The sequence below is a fragment of the Thrips palmi genome, unplaced genomic scaffold (assembly GCF_012932325.1).
Source record: "Thrips palmi isolate BJ-2018 unplaced genomic scaffold, TpBJ-2018v1 HiC_scaffold_8, whole genome shotgun sequence".
NCBI classification, from domain to species: Eukaryota; Metazoa; Arthropoda; class Insecta; order Thysanoptera; family Thripidae; genus Thrips; species Thrips palmi.
Window position 1 is genome coordinate 3,505,528 of NW_023144635.1, and position 20,028 is coordinate 3,525,555.

At 67.0% G+C, this 20,028-nt stretch overlaps 1 protein-coding gene across 1 annotated transcript in view; it reads left to right on the plus strand.

Moving 5' to 3' along the window:
* Nucleotides 1-4,372: 4,372 nt before the first annotated feature.
* The window catches only part of LOC117653412 (amyloid beta A4 precursor protein-binding family B member 1-interacting protein-like), a 50,156-nt gene continuing 34,500 nt past the window's right edge, over nucleotides 4,373-20,028 (plus strand). Inside the window, 1 exon segment of the mRNA XM_034399068.1 lies at nucleotides 4,373-4,738. Coding sequence (XP_034254959.1) covers nucleotides 4,529-4,738 — 210 coding nt within the window. The 5' untranslated portion in view covers nucleotides 4,373-4,528.

Here is a 20,028-nt window from a genome sequence, read left to right on the forward strand (position 1 = left end):
CGTGGCGGCCAGATGCAGCCCTGCTGCGGCGCGCAAAGGCTGCGCGATGCCGCGCCCGGCCGTGCATGTCGCTGCTGGCGCTGCTGGCGGGGGTCTCGACGGCGGCCACGCCGGCCGGGCATAGGGCACTGGCGCAGCGCGGCGTGCTCGATACGTACATGGCATTGCCGGCATCAGCGGTGCTTTCGAGCGGACAGCCGCGGCGCCGGCCGGCCGGCCGACGAGTCCTTGACGCTCGCCTGCATCGCCCGTTTGCCGCTCGTCTGGCGCTGCGACGGCGACGCCGGGGCGCTAAGGGCAGCGCGGCGCGGCGTGATGACCGCGGAGCCCGTCGAGTGCGTGACGCGGCTGCTGCCATGGACATCCTCGGTCCAAGGACGCGGCAGGTTGCGCAGCCTCTGCCATTAGCAGGGACGCTGACGTGGACGCTCGCCGCCAGGGCGCCGCCAGCCGCCAGGCTCTGCACTTCGCGTGCGGCGGCCGGGCGGCCGGCGAGCGTCATCGGGCTCCGACGTCCCTCCGCCCCGGTGGCCGGTGGCCCGGTGGGGGGCGCCGCGGTGGTCACACGACGCCGATTGAGGCCAGCGTCCAATTCATCACGAGGCGCGGCCGGCCGGCGAGGACGTCGCCGAGATACGGCCGCCGAGGACGACGGCGACGACGAACCAGTCGAACATGATGACGCCAGCCAGTTTATGAAGGCGGCAGGTTGATGTCTGTGGTTTTATGTGCGACTTTTCGGGCTGGTTCTGTTGGATGAGGAAACGGAGCGGCCTTGCGCCGTGTTGCACTCGGCGCCGACATGACCCCCGCCACGCCGCCGCCCCTTGAGGAACTCTGTCGCTGTTTAGCGAGCACTTAGCACGCGGCTTGTGATCGGCCGGGGTGCCGCTCTGCCCTCAAGACGCCCGCAAGCCGACCGCGAGCCGATTTCGACGCTCCGTCTTGCCTCTCTGTCGCACTCGTGGGGCTGTGAGGGAGACAGAGCGACGACGCACCGTTCGGAATCCATCGACCGATGTCTAATAGGCGTGGTTTCGCGCCGATCACAAGCTAGGGCTGGGCTGGGCATCATCGGCGACCCCGATCACGTCGTCATCCACGTTTGTAAACACCTTCCACCTTACAGCGTCCAGGACCAGGAAAACTAGGAAACGGCCGCAAACAGGCCAGTCGTGTTCACACACACACACATACACTCGGTTGCGTGGCGGGATATCGAATTTCGCACGCATATTGCTGGATAAAACGCACGCAACACGCGTGGCCGGAGCTGGACCGCGCTGGTTTGTTTTTGCGTCTGCTCTTTGCTCTCTCTTTTCATCTTTATTTTTTGCCGGCATGGCGATCGTCGTCGTCTCGTCTCGATGTCTGTCCGTCCATCACAAGGCGCACCTGTTAATTTGACGCCAGGCCAGATATAATTACGCCATGCCGCGCGAGGACTGGACTGGGTCGCCCCGGTCGTTGGTTTGAGGAGGCGGGCGCGGAGCGCGGAGGATATCGGCGCGGTTCGCGCGAATCGCCGAGAACCGCCCGCCCCGCGCCGCCCCGCCTCGCCCCGCCCCGCCCCGCCCCGCCCCGCCCCGCCCCGCCCCGCCTCCTTTCCCCGATATGAGTGGCGTTCCTGGCCTGACCGATTGGCGAACATCCTTCCTCTTGTCGCTCGGCGGGAAACGGAAAACCACGGAAAAGAACAACGCTGCGGTCGCGGCAGCCCTCCGCCAACAATGCTGCGAGGACTTGTTTGGGACTTCCCCGCGGAGAAACGGAGAGAGAGCAGCGCCACCCAGATGATCCAGATCCAGGCGAGGCAGGCCCAGTTGTTGGTATTAGCCCCGCGGTGGTTAACATTTTAATCACACACCCGCACAGGTTGATCAAGGCCCAGGGCGACGAGTGCTGAGCGCGGCCGCAGCACTGGACTAAGCCACGGCACCGTGCTGCAGTGCTGTGCCGCCGAGTTGTTGTTTCCTTCCCCGTCGTTTGATTCATTCCGAGAGCGTTCTTTACGGGCAGGAAAGCCACAAATCGTCTGCCGTCTGCAGCGATCGCTTGCCGTTGCTGCTGCTGCCTCGTTCGCCGCATCGCCGCCGCCACGCTCATTCTGATGCGCCTCACAATCACTCTATCGTGGCGCGGCGTGGCGCGGACACTCGTCGCGGCGTAGTGTGGGGTACCCGGGGGATCATTATAATATTTTCATCGGAAGGGCCCTGGCAGGCAGGCTGCCGGCCGCCCCTCTCCGCCGTCGCCTTGTTGATCGTCGTCCGATTCCTTCCTTTCTTCACTCGTTCCTTTTTCAGAAGGCGCAGCCAGAATGTTGGGCCTCCACCTTAGGTGCTCTCCCCGCTGGAAATGAATCCGTCGTCGTTCCATTCGGACGAACGGCAGCGGCTCGTGCTCGTTCCGTTGTTCCGTTCGGACGGCTCGTTCCGACGTCGGCCACCTCGACGGCCACCTCCATCGCCGCCTTGTTACGGCCTCACGGTGCGGCGCGCGTGCAGGCCGTGCAGTGCAGCCTGCTGTTGGCGGCGCGGCCGGCCGCCGGCGGGGCGCTTCGTGACGATCGCGGCCCGCGCTACCGGACTGCGTCCCGGACTGCGTCCCGGACATCGCGCGTGACGGCCGGGGGCTGCTCGAAACAGTCGTCGCGCCCCGGCCGGCAGAGGCCATGCCGAGCGATGCAGGCTACAAATGCACCTCGGGGGGAAGCTCTTGGACACAAGAAACGCTCTGAACTGCCGCCAGCCGCCACTTGTTGGGATCATGAATTCACGTCCGCCCCAGCGGCAGCGGGGCTGCGCGTTTGGCCGTGGGTGCTTGTTGGTAATCGGCTTCGCTACTGGGTTTGTTCTTTCTAGGCGAGTGTAGGCATTACCCGGAGGGTCCGGTTTCGGGCGTGGCCGTGGAGGGGCGCGGCCCAGCCGAGGGCCTAGCCCGGCAGCCCGGCCGGCGAGGGCGTTGTAGGTAGGTACCCAGTGTACTCCTCCGGCACCCCGCGGGCACAGTAATCACGCCCCACGCCCTCAGCGCTCCCCCTTCCACCGCTGGAGCTTGTTAGCCGCCATCAGGCACCCCATCGGTACATGACACCCGAGGTGTGGGACCCCTGGCTGCAGCCCGTCTGGCAGTGCGCTACGTGCGGCGCGGTGAAGTACCGCGAAGCACCTCGAGGTGAGGGCAGCCAGCCGGCCATCTGGCCCCTCTGGCCGCGCGGTTGCGAGGCTCTCGCCGACATCAAGTGCCGCGGCGTGGCGGCGGAAATGCCTCGCGTTGCTGCGCCTGCGCGTTGCCCAATCGGAGCACGCCGTCGATCTGTCCGTCCGCGGCTGATTGGACCGCCACGCCGCCTCGCCGGCCCGCCCATTTCGCTGCTTACTATGCGCCGCGTCGGCCCACGCCTTCATTGATCCACTCGGGCAGCTCGGCCTGCTCGGCCAGCACCTGGAAAGTGTCATTGCCTCGCCGGCCTCGCCCACCCAGCAGGGCTGGAGCCGCTGGAGCCGATGGGCCCTGGAATGCCCTCCGCGATGTTGCCGTGGGAGGGAGTGGAGTAGAGAGACTGCAGTTCAAATAACAAGCCCACGCGCGCGGCACGGCGCACGGCGGCACGGCGGCAGGGCCGAGGGCACGGCGGCTGGACGGGGCCACGGGGCCGGGCCGCGGTGTCGCCCCGGGCCACGTCGTGCTGCCCGTGCTGCCCCCATGCCCGTGCCTCGACGCCGTGCTTCGAGACTGTCATGACCTGCATCGACCGGGCCACCGTGTGATCGGAGCCGATCGCCTGGGACTCCGCAGGAATCCGGTCCGAAGTGTCCGAAACCGCGGCAAAACCGCGGGCCCGTGGGGCCCGGGCTGGCTGGCTGACTGGCTGGATGACTGGACCATTCATGCGAAGGACACGTCGGCCATGACAGGCGCTATGACGGGCCGGCGAGGCAGGCGCGCGCCGCGAAGGCGTCTGACCACGCCAGGAAGAAGGGCAGGAATGCGGGATGGTTTGCCTGGAGCGGCCTGGAGCGGCCTGGAGCACATGGCCCACGTGTGTGTGAGTGTGCGTGAATACACATTCAAACAGGTCAGTGGCAGGGTTCCAGCGGGACGCACTGCCGAGGGAGGGGAGGGGGGCTGAGCAGTCCTTTTGAGCGGGACAGCCGAGGCAGCCAGGCACCAGTCTGCCCGGCCGTCTGGCCGGCCGCCTGCCCGCTCAAGGTAGCACCTCTACCTGGGCACCCGGCATGCCTGCCTGCCAGCGTGCCTGGCCGCCTGCAGCTAGCGTTGCCCCTACCGCTGCGCCGTCGGCCTGGCGGGAGGCCTGCCTGCCTGCTTGCCTGCCCGCCTAGCGCCCGCCTCAGTGTGTGCGCGCAGCTGGCAGGCTCAGGACGCGTCGAGCCCCCGTCGGTGTGCTCCGCGATCGGTGCCGTGAACGGTGGAGCGGTGCATGTGTGTGACTCAGTGTCAGTGCCAGTGAGTGAGTGCGGCCCGTACCCGTGACGTCATCTCGTGGATAGTGACGTCATGTGACATGGCCACCCTGTGCGGCATGGCGGTGCCCCCCGGGCGTCGCTCGCGCGCCAACAGTTTGGACGGCGAGGCCGACTTCTACCGCATCGCGGCCGAAGTGGCCGCCGGCAACTTCATCCGCGGCACCTTCGCGACGGCCACGGGGCTGCGGAGGCCCGCCAGGAGCGAGGACGTCGTCCGCCGGCGCGCCACCACCCTGGGACTGCCGCAGGTACAGTACGCAGTACGTCACGAGGCATCGCGACGACGCAGCGACTTGAACGCAAGGCGCGAGCAGCGCGAGGCACTCGCGTGTCCTTGGCCGTGAGCGAAGAGCGAAGAAACAAAAGAAGCGCCGCCGTGATGCGCGCTCCGCGGCACTTCGGCCTGGATCCTGGCTGACGATGACGCCACCCGCGGACGGCCAGCGCGCAATCTCGGACCGTGGTTTATATAGATGAGTTGTTGCGCCAATGGCGCTGCGCGGCGCTGCAGATGGCGGAGTGGAGCGGCCGTGCCATCTGCGGGTGGCGGTCTCGCGGCAGTGCCTCCCCGCGCGGTCCGCCGTCGGCCTGGCCGGTGCCGTTATGCTGACAGCAGATAGGGGCCTGCCCGGTACACTCTGTACTGTGGACCGACCGACCGCGCCAGCGGCGTAGCCGCGTAGCCACGCCGTGGCCGCGCACGCGCACGCTCTGGGCGCGCTTGACCTCTTTCCCGGCGCACTCGCTGCCCGGCCGGCCTGCCTGCCAGTGGCCTGCCTGCCGGTAGCCGGGCCGTGCAAATGCCACGATTGACGGCGACCCTCGCTGACCCCGCCACGGCGACGCGGCTGCACTAGGGCTGCACTGCTGGGACAGTCAGCGCAGCGGACATGACGAAGTCAAAGGCCACGGCGTTAGTCACTGCCTTACTCACCAAAGGGGTGCTTTGGCCGGCACGCGGGGGTGCACGCGGCCAAACCGCCCGCCCGCTCACCTGGCGTGACGGTGTGACGTCACCGCGGCGTCGGCGTCACCGGGCCGTGTCGACGTGGGGGTGCGCGTCGGCGGCCTGGCGGGGGTGTGCTGATTGGCTGGGCCTTTTGGCCGCCTTTGGCCGTCAGGTCAATGAGCAACTGCCGCCGCATGCGACGGCGGGAGGTCGTCGTCGCCATGACAACCAGCACCGCAGTGGCATCATCATTGCACTGCAGTTCCGGCAGCAGCGCGGAGGACCGGAGAGGCCGACCTCGACGTCGGCGGCGACGGCGACCTTGGCGTGGCCGCGCCGGACGCGCGCGCTCTGCTTCTCTACGCCAGGCCGCTCTAGACTCTCGACGGACGTGGTTGGGAAACAATGAACCCCGTTAATGGTGTCCGCGACCCGCCGATGTTAATTTCTAGAGGTGTCTCGGACTGCACGACGCGGCCGGCACGACGGCCGTGCCCCTCCCCCTCCCCCTCCCCCGCGGCGCGGACACGGCCACACGGCAAAGAGGACTTGCCGCCATTCTGCCTTTTTATTCGATCGGGCTGCGCCGCTGGACTGCTGGACTTTCATCCCGTCGCCTTTACGGCGGTCACACTCATCTTCCGAGAATGGGGCAAATCTCCTGGCCTGCTCCTCCCCGCGGGCGTCCAAGGTGTGTGTGTGTTGTGCGGGGGGTCGGCCCGAGGCTCGGCCAGTCGGCCACGTTGCAGGCGAGGGGGGGGGGGGGGTCAGGCTACACAGGCTCGGCGCGCCACCCAAGCCACTTGGGCGTAACAAAAGAGCTGCCCCGGGGTGTTGTGGGGCCCTTGGTGGGCCCTTGGTCCTCGGTCGGTGGACGATATCGGCCGCAGCGTGGTCGGCTCGGCCCGGACTCCAGCCCGGCTTCAGCCCCGGCCGCACGGCCTGGCACCGCCCGCAACAGGCGGAATCGCACGCGCATTCCAGCGCACCGGTTGGCTGGGCTGCTCGGGCACGGCCAGGGCACGCCGTCGTGGTCTTGTTTCATTGTTGCGGGGCACAGCAGTGCGGGCACGCCGGCCAGAGCAGGCTGCAAGCTGCCGGACTGGACCTGTCGGGGAAAGGAGGAGGGGGAGTGCTTTCCAGGGTGGCCGATTTGGGGAGTCGCGGAACACGCTTCGCAACATGTCGCGCCGCCCGTTTTTATGCACTCGGCTCGCTTGGCCCGAAGCTTGGCCCGAAGCTTGGCCCGAAGCTTGGCCCGAAGCTTGGCCCGAAGCTTGGCCCGAAGCTCGGTGTGCTCGGGGTGCGGGACGTCTGGCGACCGCGGTGTCGGCTATCGCGGAGGTGCAGACAGCACGCGGCAGTCGCGGCACTGAGGGAGGGTGGGTGCAGTGCTTGCACAACGCGAGTGCGAATGTGCTGTTGAAACGCGGGCGACTTCCTCGCCGCGAGTGTGTGAGTGTGTGTGTGTGTGTGTGTGTGTGTGTGTGTGTGTGTGCATTAGGGGAGGGTGCATCCTGCGAGGCAGTCCGCCTGTCTGTCCGTCTGTCTGCCGTCTGTCCGTTCGTCTTGTTTCCCTTTGACCCCATGTGTGTCGCGGGCGTCGGGTTCCGGTGGTGTAGTCTGTCCTTCACAGGAAGTCGTCTGCAGTGCCGCCGTGGCCTGGGCCTGGCCTGGGCCATGGGCCCGGCGCAGCAGCAGCCCCCCAGCAGATTGTGTGGAGGAGGGTGAGATTAGAGGGCGTGCTGGCGGTGCTGGCTTGGCTACAGACCGATTCCGCTGTCTCTGTCGCACTCATGTCGCGTCCCGTGGTCGTGCGAGAGAGGCGGCACGGCGACGAAACGACTGAGTCGCTCGGCTGCACTGCACCCCCGCCGGCAGGTCGCCGCCGAGCGTCGCGGCGTCACGGCCGCCGCGTGATAACGTGGTCCTAACGAGGGGCGTGGCGGGGCGTGGCGGGGCCGGCGGGGACCTCGAGCTCGGCGTCGAGGACAATCAATCGCCGGACGCGCGCGGAGGTCACGCTGCGCGGGGGTCGTCGCTAAGCGCGCTCGTCGAGGCCATGATGGCGGTGATGATGATGGCGAGCGCAATAAAGGCGCGCGGCGGCCGCGTCAGAGGGGAGGACCAGATAATGGTATCTCGACCACCAAACACGCCTGATGGCCGCGCGACCGGTGTCGCTATCCTGGGGTCCGAACCCCCCGTCTGTTTTTGACAGTGCCTCGTTGCTGATGAACTCATCAGCATAGGGGGAAGGATGCTCGTGTGTGTGCGACGGCAGTGGTGGCAGTCTGGGGCGTAGCGGTGGCGTTCGGTGGCGTTCGGTGGCGGTTCCGGCAGCGTCTGCTCCCGCACTGCGCTCTGCCGCTCTGCGCTCCCCCAACACGGCACGGCAGCTGCGGCGCTGGGCCTGCCTGCCTGCTTGCCCTGCCTGCCCTGACGGCCGGGTGGAGTCGTGTCGTGTCTAATGAATTGGAGTGGCGACGATGAAGACGGCACTGATTGGCTCGGGCTTAGCCGGGGTCGACGATTGGCGTGTGTGTGTGTGTCCGTGTTTACGCCCCCGCGGCCCGGTCGGCCCGGAGCCTGCCGCGGGGAAGACGAGGCGACCGGGGCGCCGGGGAAGGAGAGAGTGCGCGCCGTGTATGGGTAATGGCCGGTACAAATAGACTTGCGTCTGTGTGAGTGTTTGTGTGTGTGTGTTTGTGCGTGTGTGCCCACATGTGAGTCCACACGGAGCGCCCACAACAACGCGTCCTGCGTGGCCGAGGCGGCCGGCGGTCGAAGGCGAACCGAGGCCCGCCGTCGGCTCTCACGAGGCCGCTATGCGCTGCTATGCGCTGCTTGGGGCTCGTTTACGGCCAGTCCGCGCCCAGGCCTCGTATAACTGCTGGTGTGCTGCACACGTCTGGGTCTGGGAGGCTGGCTGGCTGCCTGGCTGGCTGCTCCGCGAAGGGCCGGCCCCGAGACTTCCGGTCCGGCCGCGCTCTTGCCGCGCGTTTTTTGGCCCGCAGTATCCGTGACTACCCGCACCTAGGGCGTGTACTTACACAGTCGCGGCGCGAGTCGCGGCGGGCACGGGCCGCGCCGGATACACCGCCTTGCCGCCTTGCTGCCTTGCCGGCCTGTCGGTAATAATATGGTGAGCGGCGACGACGCCGCGACAGTCTGTTGACGAGGGTCCGCTGGGGGCCCTTTGGCCGTAGACCGTAGGCCGTAGGCCGTAGGCCCTTGCTCCTCGCATCAGCATATGTCACTCACGTCCAAGTCCGTCTGTCCGTCCGACCGTCCGCCGCCCCGTTGTTTACCTTTGCCCTGCACTTCCGCCCCTGCACCAGGGGCGGCACCAGGGGCGGGACCAGGCAGGGCTTGCTCGCCCCTTTGAAGTCAGGCAGGGCTTCCACTTCGTTACTGCTCTAATGGCGGCGCCGCACTGGTTTTTGTGGCTGTGGGGCGCGGGGGGCGCGGGGGGCGCCCGCTTCTTGCTGGCTGGCTGCGCCCCTACACCTGGGGCTGGGCGTGTGGGGCGTGTGACCGCGGTGGGGCGAGTGAGGAGCGATCCCCAGCCCGGCGACCGCGGCCTCGGCCTCCACGATGTCGCTCGCGTCACGCGCAGCTTTTCCGGATCTGGTTTGTGTTATTTTGTGGGCCGGCATGCCTGCGGTCTGCGTGTCCGCGCTGGCAGCGCTCGCCGACCACAGCGATGCCGTCGTTGTCGTCGAGGCCTTTCGCCCAGGATGCCGAGGCCTCGGCCGAGGCGGACACAATGGTCCCGCAGCCGCCACGGCACTGCACTGCCCTGCCCGCACGGCCGGGATGCATTTCGAATCATTATGTACCGCCGACAAGGTGTGCATGCGTGTGCGTAATGCGTGCCTGTGTGTGTGCGTCGCGGGTCCCGTTGCTGGCTCCGTGTACGGACGTACCTCGGCGACGTCGCGACGCCAGACTCCCCTCCTGTACTCTTTTTAGACGGCGCGGATAGGCCGCGCGAGCCTTTAGGAGAGGCTAAAGCCCTGCCGCCCTGACGCGTTGGAGCGAGAGAGATGGAGGGGTAATTTCCCGGAACGCGCGCGCTCACACACACACACACGCACACAGTGTCGTGCCAAGCACGATGTATCGCGCGGGGCGTGACGTGGACGTGTGGCGTGCGTGCATCGGGGCATTGGGGCCGAGAGAATGCGTGCGTGTGTGTGTTTACGTGCGTGTGTGTGGCGAGGCATTCAATCTCCGTTAACCTCACCTGGCCCGGGCCGTGCGGCGTGCGCGTCGCGGTGCCGCTGCTTGGCGCTGCTTGGCGCTGCCCGCTGCCAGGACAATCATTGAACACGACGTTGAGGCGCCCCCCCCCCCTCCCCCGCCCCGACTCACCCAACTCGTTCCAACTCGGGAGCCTCCTGGCCTGCTGCGCCATGGCTGCGGCTGCCCCCGGCGCGCGTGCCGCGGGTGCCGCGCACCGAGCCCCGCCCCGACGCCACCCCCGCGGCCTCGGCGGGGAAGTCCTAAAGCCCCCTGTTTATTCCGACTTGTAGGAACCGCGGCGCGACGACGACGTTGTCGGGGGAGGGGGCGGCCAGGGGCGGCCAGGGGCGGCCAGGGGCAGCTTAGTCGCCTTCCAGCGTGCGTCCCCGGCAGGCGCGGCGGTGGCGCGCTCGGCAGAAAAACTGGAAGACAGAAAACAGGGGTGGAGTGGAGGCTCTGACTTTTTAATCTCGCGCGGGGGTCGCCGACGACGACGACGAGGGCGCGCTGCAATCCGTTGACTGCCTGGGCGGCGTCTGTTGTCGGTCGGGGACTTGTTGATGTGGCGCGGGGGCGCGCAGAGGGCGGCCGGGATTCCGCCACCCTTTGAGTCGCAAACTTGCCAAAGTCCCGGAGCGGCGCAAGCGACGCCGTCGGCCGGCCCTCCTCGAGGTGCGCGTCGAGCGAGGCGCGCGTCGCGTCGCGGCCCGAAATGATGACGCCCATTTAAAATTCAAAGTAAGCGCCCCTCCAAGTGGCGTCGTTCACCGTTACCGCCGCCAATATACTTTTAGGTTTTTTCGCTGCCCGCCCCGCCCCGCCCCGCCCCGCTGCCGCTCGCGTGCCTCGACCAAACTTTTTCGATGTGATTTCCGGACGGTGGAAAAGAAAGCACTGTGGGCAGTGCCAGCCATTTGTTTGTCCGTCCCCCGTCCCCTCCGTCCGCCCGGCAGGTAGGCAGCCCCGCCGGCCAGGAGTGCGTGCGGGACGGCCCGCCTCCCCGGGGCTCCCGTTCCACTCCACTGGCGAGCGCTGCCTGCCCCGGCCGGCCAACCGAGCAAGCCGAGGGTCTCGCGCCACTGTGTGCTGCGCGCTGCCCTGCGGATTCACCTGTGGGACCGGCGGGGACCGGTTTGCGTTTGAGTTTGGCGCTGGGCCGACGGACCGAGCGCGCCCGGCTTCCGACGCCCTGCGAGTCAGCCCGCAGGACCGCCAGGACCGCGGGCAGGAGTGATTCCAGGAAGACGCTGCTCGCCGCGTCATCATACATGCTTTCCGTTCCTCGGGAAAGGTCGGCGTCGTGTGTGTGCGTGTGTGTGTGAGAGTGTAAGTGTGCGCGTGCTTTCGGCTCTTCATTGAGCAGGAAGCGGGCAGGCCGTAGTTCTGCAGGTCGGCGTGGTGGCCGCTGAGAGATCTCTGCTTGTGCCACTCGGCGAATAGAGGTGCCACTCTGCGAATAGAGGTGCCACTCTTCCCGGCCCGCGGCACTCCCTGCTCGCTCCGGCCATCAAGTCGCGTTGATCTGCACTCGGCGAACACTTTGCCTCGTCGCTGTGGCGCTCTGTCTCTCTCGCACCTTTGCAGGCCGACCCACGAGGGCGAGAGAGACGGAGCGAGGGCCTGCCGCCGCCTGCCGCTGGAACGACGGACGGCCTAATTGCTGTGATCAGTGGCGCTGCGAATAATGGCGGCTGGCCGCTGGACGCGCGGCTGGAGACTGCCCGGTCGCTCTGTCTCTCTCGCACTCGTACGGAACGCCCCGCGAGTGCGAGAGAGACAGAGCGAGCCGGTCTGCTGGCCGCGAACACGTCCGGCGTACCCGCGGTACCCGGCCGGCCGAGCGTTGTCAGATCGTTGCGAATGGCGCCGAGTTGGCCGCGTCGTGCGAATAATGATGAGGCTCTGCCTCTCTCGCTCCCCCGCGGAAGTCCCCGTGAGTGCGAGAGAGACGGCACGACGAAAGCGCCGGAGCGTCCCGAACGGGAATCTGGGTTTGGCCGGGCTTGGCCGGACGGTATTCGGGACTGCGTGCTGCCAGCTGATGGGCTGCCGATAATGACGAGGCCTTGACGGCCCCGGCCTGCCCTGCCCTGCCCGCCGTCTCTCTCGCACTCGTGTGGCGCCCCGCGAGCGTGTGAGCGAGACGGCAAGGCGGCCATCTGATTTATCCGACTGGAGTGATGCCAGATTAACCTAATTTTATTAGCCGCGGTGAAAATGGCGACTGTCGTGACGGATCAGGCCGCGTGATCTAGCCGTCGACGTGCACCGCGCTCCGTCTCTCTCGCTCCCACACGCGACGGGGAAGCTCGTGAGAGTGCGAGAGAGACGGAGAGCAGCCTGCCGGTGTGGGCCTCGCACCGCGCCTCGCGCCGGGCGTGTGGAACGGTGGAACGAAAACGCCTGTCAGGCGGCAGCAAAAGGCGCCGGCAGTCGTACAGTGAAATTTCACTTTCGAATTCGGTTAGCCCGGCTTACCGAGCGGGTTACCCTAACGCACGTGATTCGGAAGTTTACGAGGGACTATAGCGCCCCGAAAATGGGCACTTCCGACGCCGCGCTGTGGGGCCGACTGCCGACGTCCTGCCGGCCTGCGTGGCGTGCCCGGGGAGCGCGTTGGGTTGGGTAACGCACCGGTAACGTCTTGGCACTCTGTCCCATCCCCTCGCCGCGTGACCGAGTGTGACACCTGCCTGTGCCCGTCGGCCCGGACGGCTCGCCCGGACGGCCTGGGACTCGGTGCTCTTTGCGTCGCCCGCATCGTGGTGGTCGCGCCGCGTGCGCCGTGCGCGCCGCTCCGAGGGCGTAACTAACCGCTTAGAGAGTCCGGCCGCACCGTGAGGTCCTGCCTTGGGTCCCGCCGCCTGCCAATCGAGTCATATCACGGAGGCAATGGGCCTTTCACTTGGAAACGGCCACCGTCTAGCGTCGCCGGCGTGGCGGGGCGGGGGCGCGGCGGGGCGGGGCGGGGGGGGGCGGGCGGGGCGGTCGTGCGCGGGCTTTGATGTGATTGTCTTTATCCTGCCCGTCCGGCCGGTAGCCGCCGGACACCTTTCTTTCCTTCCTGGGCGGGGTGGGGCGGGGCGGGGCGCACGATTTGCTCCTTCTGTTGTGTCATAATGCAGCGAGGGCCCCCGCCTTCCTTGCAGCTTGCAGGTGTGTTGTGTGTCCGTCTGTGCGCGCGCTCCCACTGCCCGCGCTTGTCGACGGCAAGAAGAAGCGGATCCGCCGAGACGGCTGACGGCGGCCTGTCTGCCTCTGTCTCTGTCGCACCCGTGGGGCTCTGCATGCGGGTGCGAGAGAGACAGCGCTCGGCTTGCCGGCCAGGGCGTTCTTCTCCTTACGTAAAACGAGCCGCCCCGCACGTGTGCTGCGCGCCGCGCGCCGCGTCTGGTCGCGTCTTGTCGCGGTGTCGGTGCGGGCGTCGCCTCGGCGTCGCAGGCCAGGCCGTCTTGTTATGGACGGCGCAGCGCGCGGACCGACTTTCCTCGAATGCCCCCGGAGCAGGGCGCGTCGTTTTCCACACCAACACACTCTCAGTCACTCACACAGACACACACTCACACGCTTACACACAAACACAGATGCACCGAACGGAACACCGCGTGCTTAATTGGACCAACACTGTGTGTGTGTGTACACGTGTACACCGGTTGGTTTGATGGTGTTTGAGAAAGCCCGGGCCTTCCATGGGGCTTTCGCGCGTACACTGTAAACAGGTGCGGTGGGCCTTGTGTATGTTTGTGTATGTGTGGGGAGGAGGAGGGGGGCATGATGTGTTATTAGCGAATCCCCCCCCCCCCTCCCCCCGCACGCCCTTCTCCCTTGCGCCTTGACTCCTTTTTCTCCAGGCACCACACGTGTGGTTGATGTGTGTGTGTGTCGATGTGTCTGTGTGGTTTAGTAATTTCCTCATGCCGGCGCCGCGTGGGACGACTCGCTGAGCAAACCGTGTGCTGTGCGGCAGTGTGTCTGTCTCGACGAGCGGGTTGAGGTTAGTGCTCCATTGCCGCTTGTGCCTTACGCCCCTTTGGGGAGACGGGGACCGAGAAGAACCTCCGCGCTGAATCGCGCTTCTTGTTCCTGTCTTGCCTCGCGGTCATGCCCCCCCCCCCCTCTCTCTCTCTCCCGCAGGTGTCGCTGATTTTTCAGGAACACAGTGTGGCGGTGGTTCGTGGCGCGGCCACACGCAATCCATCTGAAAATCGACAAAGCGCGTGTGTATAAACGGTGAGGGGAAGGGGGGTCTGGTCGGCGCACGGAGCACTCAGAGCGAGCATCAGTCAGTCAACAGTATGATGGAGCGTCCCCTGCGCCCGTCGCTGGTAAATACGCCCCTGTTGTGACGTTGTGCCCCTCCCTCCCCTCCCCCGGTTTTCCGTCTCCATTAGCCCCCCCCCCCTCCCCCTTTCTCCTCGTTGTCGCGGACCTTATTCCGCTGTGCGTCCAATTATTCGCGTAGCATAAATTAGTGGGCCGCTCACTGCCTCCGCCGTAATATCGTGTCATCCGGCCCCGTGCCCCCCCCCCCCCCCTCTCGTTGGCTGGATTGGCACGGTTGTCAACTTGAAAGCGAAAAAGAAAGAGAGAGAAAAGTTGACGGGGTAAAAAGGGGGTTGATTTTTTTCTTTTTTCTTTGTCCCCTGTGTGTTGGATGGGAGTCGAAAGCGCGGTAGCAAAACGGTTTCGCTCAGCGCGCTGTGTTTCGACGGCGCGATGTCGATGTTTTTCTGTCGGGTTTGTCGTGACACGTGAGTGGCGGCAAGTGTCAGCGAGGAAGAAGAAGAAGGAGAAGAAGAGGAAGAGAAGGTGGCGAATTGTTTACCGCAGGGACCGCAGGTCGGAGGGCGGAATGTTTGGCGGGCCTCGCCAAACTTGTGCCTTCTCCCATTCCAACTGTTGATGAGATGCCGCTATACTTTTTATTTCATTTCCCACTCTTTCCTACTTCTCCTCCTTCTTCTTTTTCCCCCCGCCGCGGAAAAAAAACTTCTTTTTTCAGTGATTGAACGAGTTGGGGGTCGCGGAGGGGCGTAGTCGTCGGGTCGCGATTTCACGGCGAGGCGCGGCGGGGGAGCGAGAAGGACGAGAACGCGAACGAGAAGGCGTCGCGCTGATTCATTCAGGGCACGCCGCGGCACGCCGCGGCACGCCGGCCCCAAACTCGGTTGGTCCGGGTTCAACCCTCCGCCCTGCAGACCGATTCCGAGAGTCGTTTTCGCCGCTCTGGCTCTCTCGCACCTGTTCGGGACGCCCCACGAGTGCGAGAGAGACCGAGCGACGGAAACGACTCGCAGGGCGCAGCGCGTAGCTCCCTCCCCTCTGCTTTACGTCTCTGGTTTGACGCAAATACAGCGAGCCTTCCTTCCCGCTCCGCCCCGCTCCGCTCTGCCCCTCAAAGCGGAGGTAAACTTATTAAATTATTTGGCGGGGGAAGGGAAGGGTTGCCGGCCCGGCCCGGCCGCGGTGAGTAAGTCTGGCAATCGGCCCGTTTCCACCGCCTTGCTCCGCCACTGCCACGCTCGCCGCGCTTGGATTGCGGTTTTCCCGCGCACCGCGGCGGCCGGCGAGGTGAGCCTTGAGCGTTCTGGGAAGGCGGTGACGCGCCGGCAGCGGCAGCGGCGGCGGTGGGTTCGACTCTCCGCGTCGGCGGCGGCGTTTTCGGTGCCTTGGCAAGTTTGGCGGCGGCCTTCGCGCTGACGTCATCGTTGGCTTCCTCCCCGCTTCCTGTCACTTGCAAGATGCCCGGCCGTCGAAGTGGCGGGCCTGCATGCCTGCATCTCGACGTGCTCTCAGAGTGCAAGAAGACGGACGACGACGCCGGCCTTGCGGTTTCCCTTGGTACCCGCACACACGAATCGGCCGACGCTCGTTGGGATCATCCTTCCCCCTCCCCCTCTCGGCTGGATCGGAAGAAGGCACCTCCTTCTCGCTCCCACTGCGCGCGCTGCGCACGGACCGTGAAAGTGCATAATGTGTTCGCGTGTCGCAAAGTTTTCCCGGCCGGGGCCTTGGCCGGGGCGGCCGGCACGTACGACGCAGGGCGCGGGGATCACTTTCGCCGCTTTGGGACGCGGACGGGGCCCGCTTGGTGGCGGTCCGTCGTTTTCGTTGCTCTGTCTCTCTCGCCCTCGTGGCGCGTTCCGTGTAGGTGCGAGAGAGACAGAGCGACGAAATCGACTCTCGGAATGAGTCTGCCGGCCGGGCTAGGCTGGGCCGTGGCGGAGAGCGGCGCCAAGAGGGGGCAAACTTTTGCATTGTTAAATGGAGCGCTGCAGTTTGTTCCCGTCCCCGCGGCCCAGCCAGCAGGGCCGCGGCAGGGCGGCAGTGAGTCTGTTTTGTTTGTGTTGCTGATTAAAGGAAAGTGCACGCGCGCTCTTGGCCTGGTTCTCATCGGCCGGGCTTGACCTTAACCCTGGCCGCGCCCTGGCGCGGCGTGGCGTGGCGTGCAAACCATTCTTCCGCGGCGCCACGCGACGCCACGCCGCCGCGAGCCGCGGGCACTGGCCCTCGCGGCCCGATGCATTCGGCGGTTGCGCCGCGTCGCGTTCCGGGTGTCGGGCAGATTGTGGCTCGGGCTGTGGCCCTGCCACAAGGATGAGAAAAGTCATTAAATTTCGAATAAAAGTCATTTTAAGGTCGGTGTCTGTGAAGCTCGCCGTTTGGGACGTACGGCCGGCCGATTGCGCCGATCGTCTCCTGCGTTGCTTGGTGGTCTCGCGGGGCTCCGAGGTTCCACGACGCTGGCGACGGGCAGCCCTCGTCCCGGAACTGGCGGTCCGGGGCCAGAAGACGCAGAGGGCAGCGGAAGTGGAATGGATTGGCGGAGGAGTGGAGGAAGGGGCGCGCGGGTGACTCAGATTCAGGACCCGCGGCGCCGCGGTGGCGGAGCGGGGCGTGGCGCCTGGTCCTGGTCGTTGGCCGGCCCGGTGAGTCATCGGGACTCTCGCCGAGACAAGGACGCGCGCGGGGCGAGGCGGGCCACCAGGGCGGCCACCAGGGCGGGCGCCGCGCCGGCGTCGCAATGCACTCACGGGGGAGGCCCGGCTCTCCGTCTCCGCGTACATACACTGTGTACACTGCACCGCGGCGACGGGGCAGACGGGGCTGCAACGCCCCTGTCCCCGCGGGGGGCGCGCGCCGGGCCGCTCCGAGTAAAGCGATTTATGGACGGGCGGCCGGGGTTTCCTAAGGGGAAGTCCAGAAGCTGGGCCCGCTCCATTCCCCTCAAATTACTACAGGACGCTGGTTGCGCCCACCCCGCCCCGCCCCGCCCGCCCCGCCCCGCCCCGCCCGGCCCCTAGGAGACGCCTTGACAAACGGACAATGGACAGAGGGGAGCGCGGCCGGCCTCCTCTCCAGTTGGACAAGCAGAGCGTGATCCGCTCGAGGGGAGCCTCACGGCTTCATCTGATCGACTTGAGGGGGGGGGGCGTCCCGGTTGCGTGTCTGTATTTATTCTGCATAGCGATGAATACGGGACGAGATATAAATCGCGCCTCATCCACTCCAGGCTGCCTGCGCCGCCTGCGCTGCGCGCGCGAGGGACGACGGCAAGGGTTGCTTCGCCCCGGCCGCCCACCCCCACCCCCACCCCCACCGGCGGGGCGGGCTGGACCGGCGGCGTGGCCAGCGGAGCCAGTGGCGTAGCTAGCTGTGCGTTTCCGCGCTTCCGTACTGCTGCTGCGGCGGTGGCGGCGGAGCGGCAGATCTGAACCGAAGCGGCCGCCAGCGCGCCCGCGCCAGCCACCCCACTGCCGCTTGCCGGCACCGCCGCCTCCCTCCCAAGGGGGAAGCACGCCGAGGCGGGCGGAGCGGGGCGGGGAAGGGGCAGGCGGGGGCGGGGCGGGGCGGCGAGGCGTGGCGCGGCGTGGCAGCGCGGCCGCAGTCTGCGCCCCGACGCCGCGCGAGCAGGAGGGGACCACGCCGCTGCCGCTGTCGCTCGCTTCGCCGCGTGGCCCGCCGAGTCCACGGAGTGCCGGCACTGTCGGCGTGGATTGGATTCGCGCCGCGACTGTCTGTGTGTGTGTTTGTGCGATTTGGTGTCGGTGCGCGCGTCTGATGGAGTGCCATGCCATGGATTAGCGCCCAGAGCGCCCTTCGCTCCGACGTCCGACCCCGTCCCCCAGGACCACTCGGTGTGTGCGCGGGAGAGTCCTCCCCTTTCTCTGCACGTCTCGAAGCGCCGCCGCTGCTCTGGCTCGCAACTCGCACGGCCTCGCAGTCTCGCACGGGTTCTTTCTGGTCTTGGAGGGAAATCCCGCGGGGATTTTCGCGATGTGGTGGTGGTGGTGGTGGTGACGGTGGGGGGAGTCTGTTTGCAGTGCCTATTACTCTTGTCAATCGCCGGGTCTTTGGGGGCCGTTTGGCCGCTGAGTGCGGCTGAGTGTCGCCGGGAGGCTGCGGGCCGGCCGGCCGGCTCACTGGTTCACACCGCCGCGTCGATAACCACGACGATAGTCTGGACGATAACGGCCGTCTCGTCGATAACGCGGCCGGACGACGACGGCGAGATGACGGCGCGCCTGGCTGCAAGCTGCACGCCGTGAGTCACCGCCTTGACGCGCCCAAAGGCCGTTCCGCCTCGTGGAGGGAGCCTCGTATACACCCGCTGGATTTGGCACGAGCGCTCTTCTCGCGGACGGGCGTCCGGGACGCGGTGCGTTTGACGCGGAGCCGCGCGGGGAAGGGAAGGCCTCGGCAGCCTCGGGCAGATGGAAGCGCAGCCCAGCGCCAGCGCCGCCCTGTTTTAGAACAGCCTGCCGGTACACTGTGCCGGGGCCCGGGGCCGCGCACGGCCTGTGTCGCCCCGTCGTTCCCTTTGGGGGCCGTCCTTATGCCCCGGGGCGCCCTTTGACACCCCGGCCCCGGCCTCTCCTCCCCCGTGCAGGCCAGGAAACTCGCGGACGGCCCCTCGGGACCGGGGCCGGACCCCGAGACGGCGGTCAAAGACTCGGAGGGCGGCGCGCGCGCGCGGTTTTGTGGATTCTAATTGGATTTTATTGGAGTGGAGTGTGGTGGACGAGGGCCGCGCTGGGCGCGCAGCGAGGGCCCTGGCCAAAGGGCCAAAGGGCCGCAGTGCTGGCCGGGTGACTGGAGCCTCGACCGGCGCGCCCTCTTGCAGCACGTGACAGGTGTCACCGTGGCCCTCCCCGTCCCGCCCCGCCCCGTCCCGTCCCGTTGGTCGACCAGAGTCCCGGCAGAGTGACAGGCTGAGTGCCTTTCGGAACACAAGCCGCCAGCCCCGTTCCTCGTTCCCCGTTCGCCGAGTGCTGCACCGCCGCGTCGCTGCAGCAGGCTGATTCCAAGAGGCGGTTTCGTCGCTCTGTCTCTCTCGCACCTGCACGGGACGCCCCTTGAGTGCGACAGAGACAGAGCGGCGAAATCGACTCTCGGAAGGGTGGCGCTGCTGCTTCCCCTCGGACTTCGGGATGACCTCACCGCAGCGCATCGCTTCCGCGCCGTTTGCTCCGAGGGCGTACGTACACCGCACAGCGCAGTGGCCGCGGGCAGTGGCCGGGGCAGTGCAGTAGCAGCTGGGTGCGCGGCGCGTGAGGCGGCGCGGTGGCGGGGCGGCCTGCACTTACGCCGCCAGCGGGTACTTAATCTTAATTGTAGACGCAGGCCGGCCGGCCGGACGCCGCGCTGACGCTGGGCAGCGCGTGGCTGCGACACTGGAGGGCGAGGGGCGTTCGCGCGCCTCGAGCAGTTTGTCTCTCTCCTTGGCCAGCCTCAGGCATAGGCCCCAGCCTCCCTTATTCATGAGGGTCACTGGCCGGCTCGGCACGGCCCGGCGACCGCTAGCGCCACCAGCCTCGCCGGGGCGGTGCTGATGAGCCCCGGATGAGGATGGACGGTGCGCGCCGCGCGGTCCACCACCGGGCCACGGGGCAGACTGGCGGACTCTGGACGCCACCCCCGCGCCCCGCCCCGGGCCGGGGGGAGGGGAGGGGAGGGGAGCCGAGGTACGCACGTACCGAGGGATGGAGAGCGGGAAAAAAGTTATCTTTGTGTTGATTTGGCTGCCGGGGTTGCCGGGGGCCGCGAGGGAGGAGAGGACGGCGATGAAAGTCGCGTCGGCAAGTCGCCGTCATTACCGGCGAACCAGCAGACTGCCTCCGAAGAGTCGCCCTCGCTCTGTCTCGCTCGCACTCACGGGGCGTCCCGTACAAGTGCGAGAGAGACAGAGCGACGAGAACGACTCTCGGAATCAGTCTGCAGCGGGGCTGCGCGCTGCGTAATGGATTCTGGATTAGCGGCTCTCGTCTCGTTCCTTCTCCTTTTTCCGTGATGCCTTCTAGTCCCCAAAGTTGGACGCTACGCTTGCTCCAGTCTCGCTCC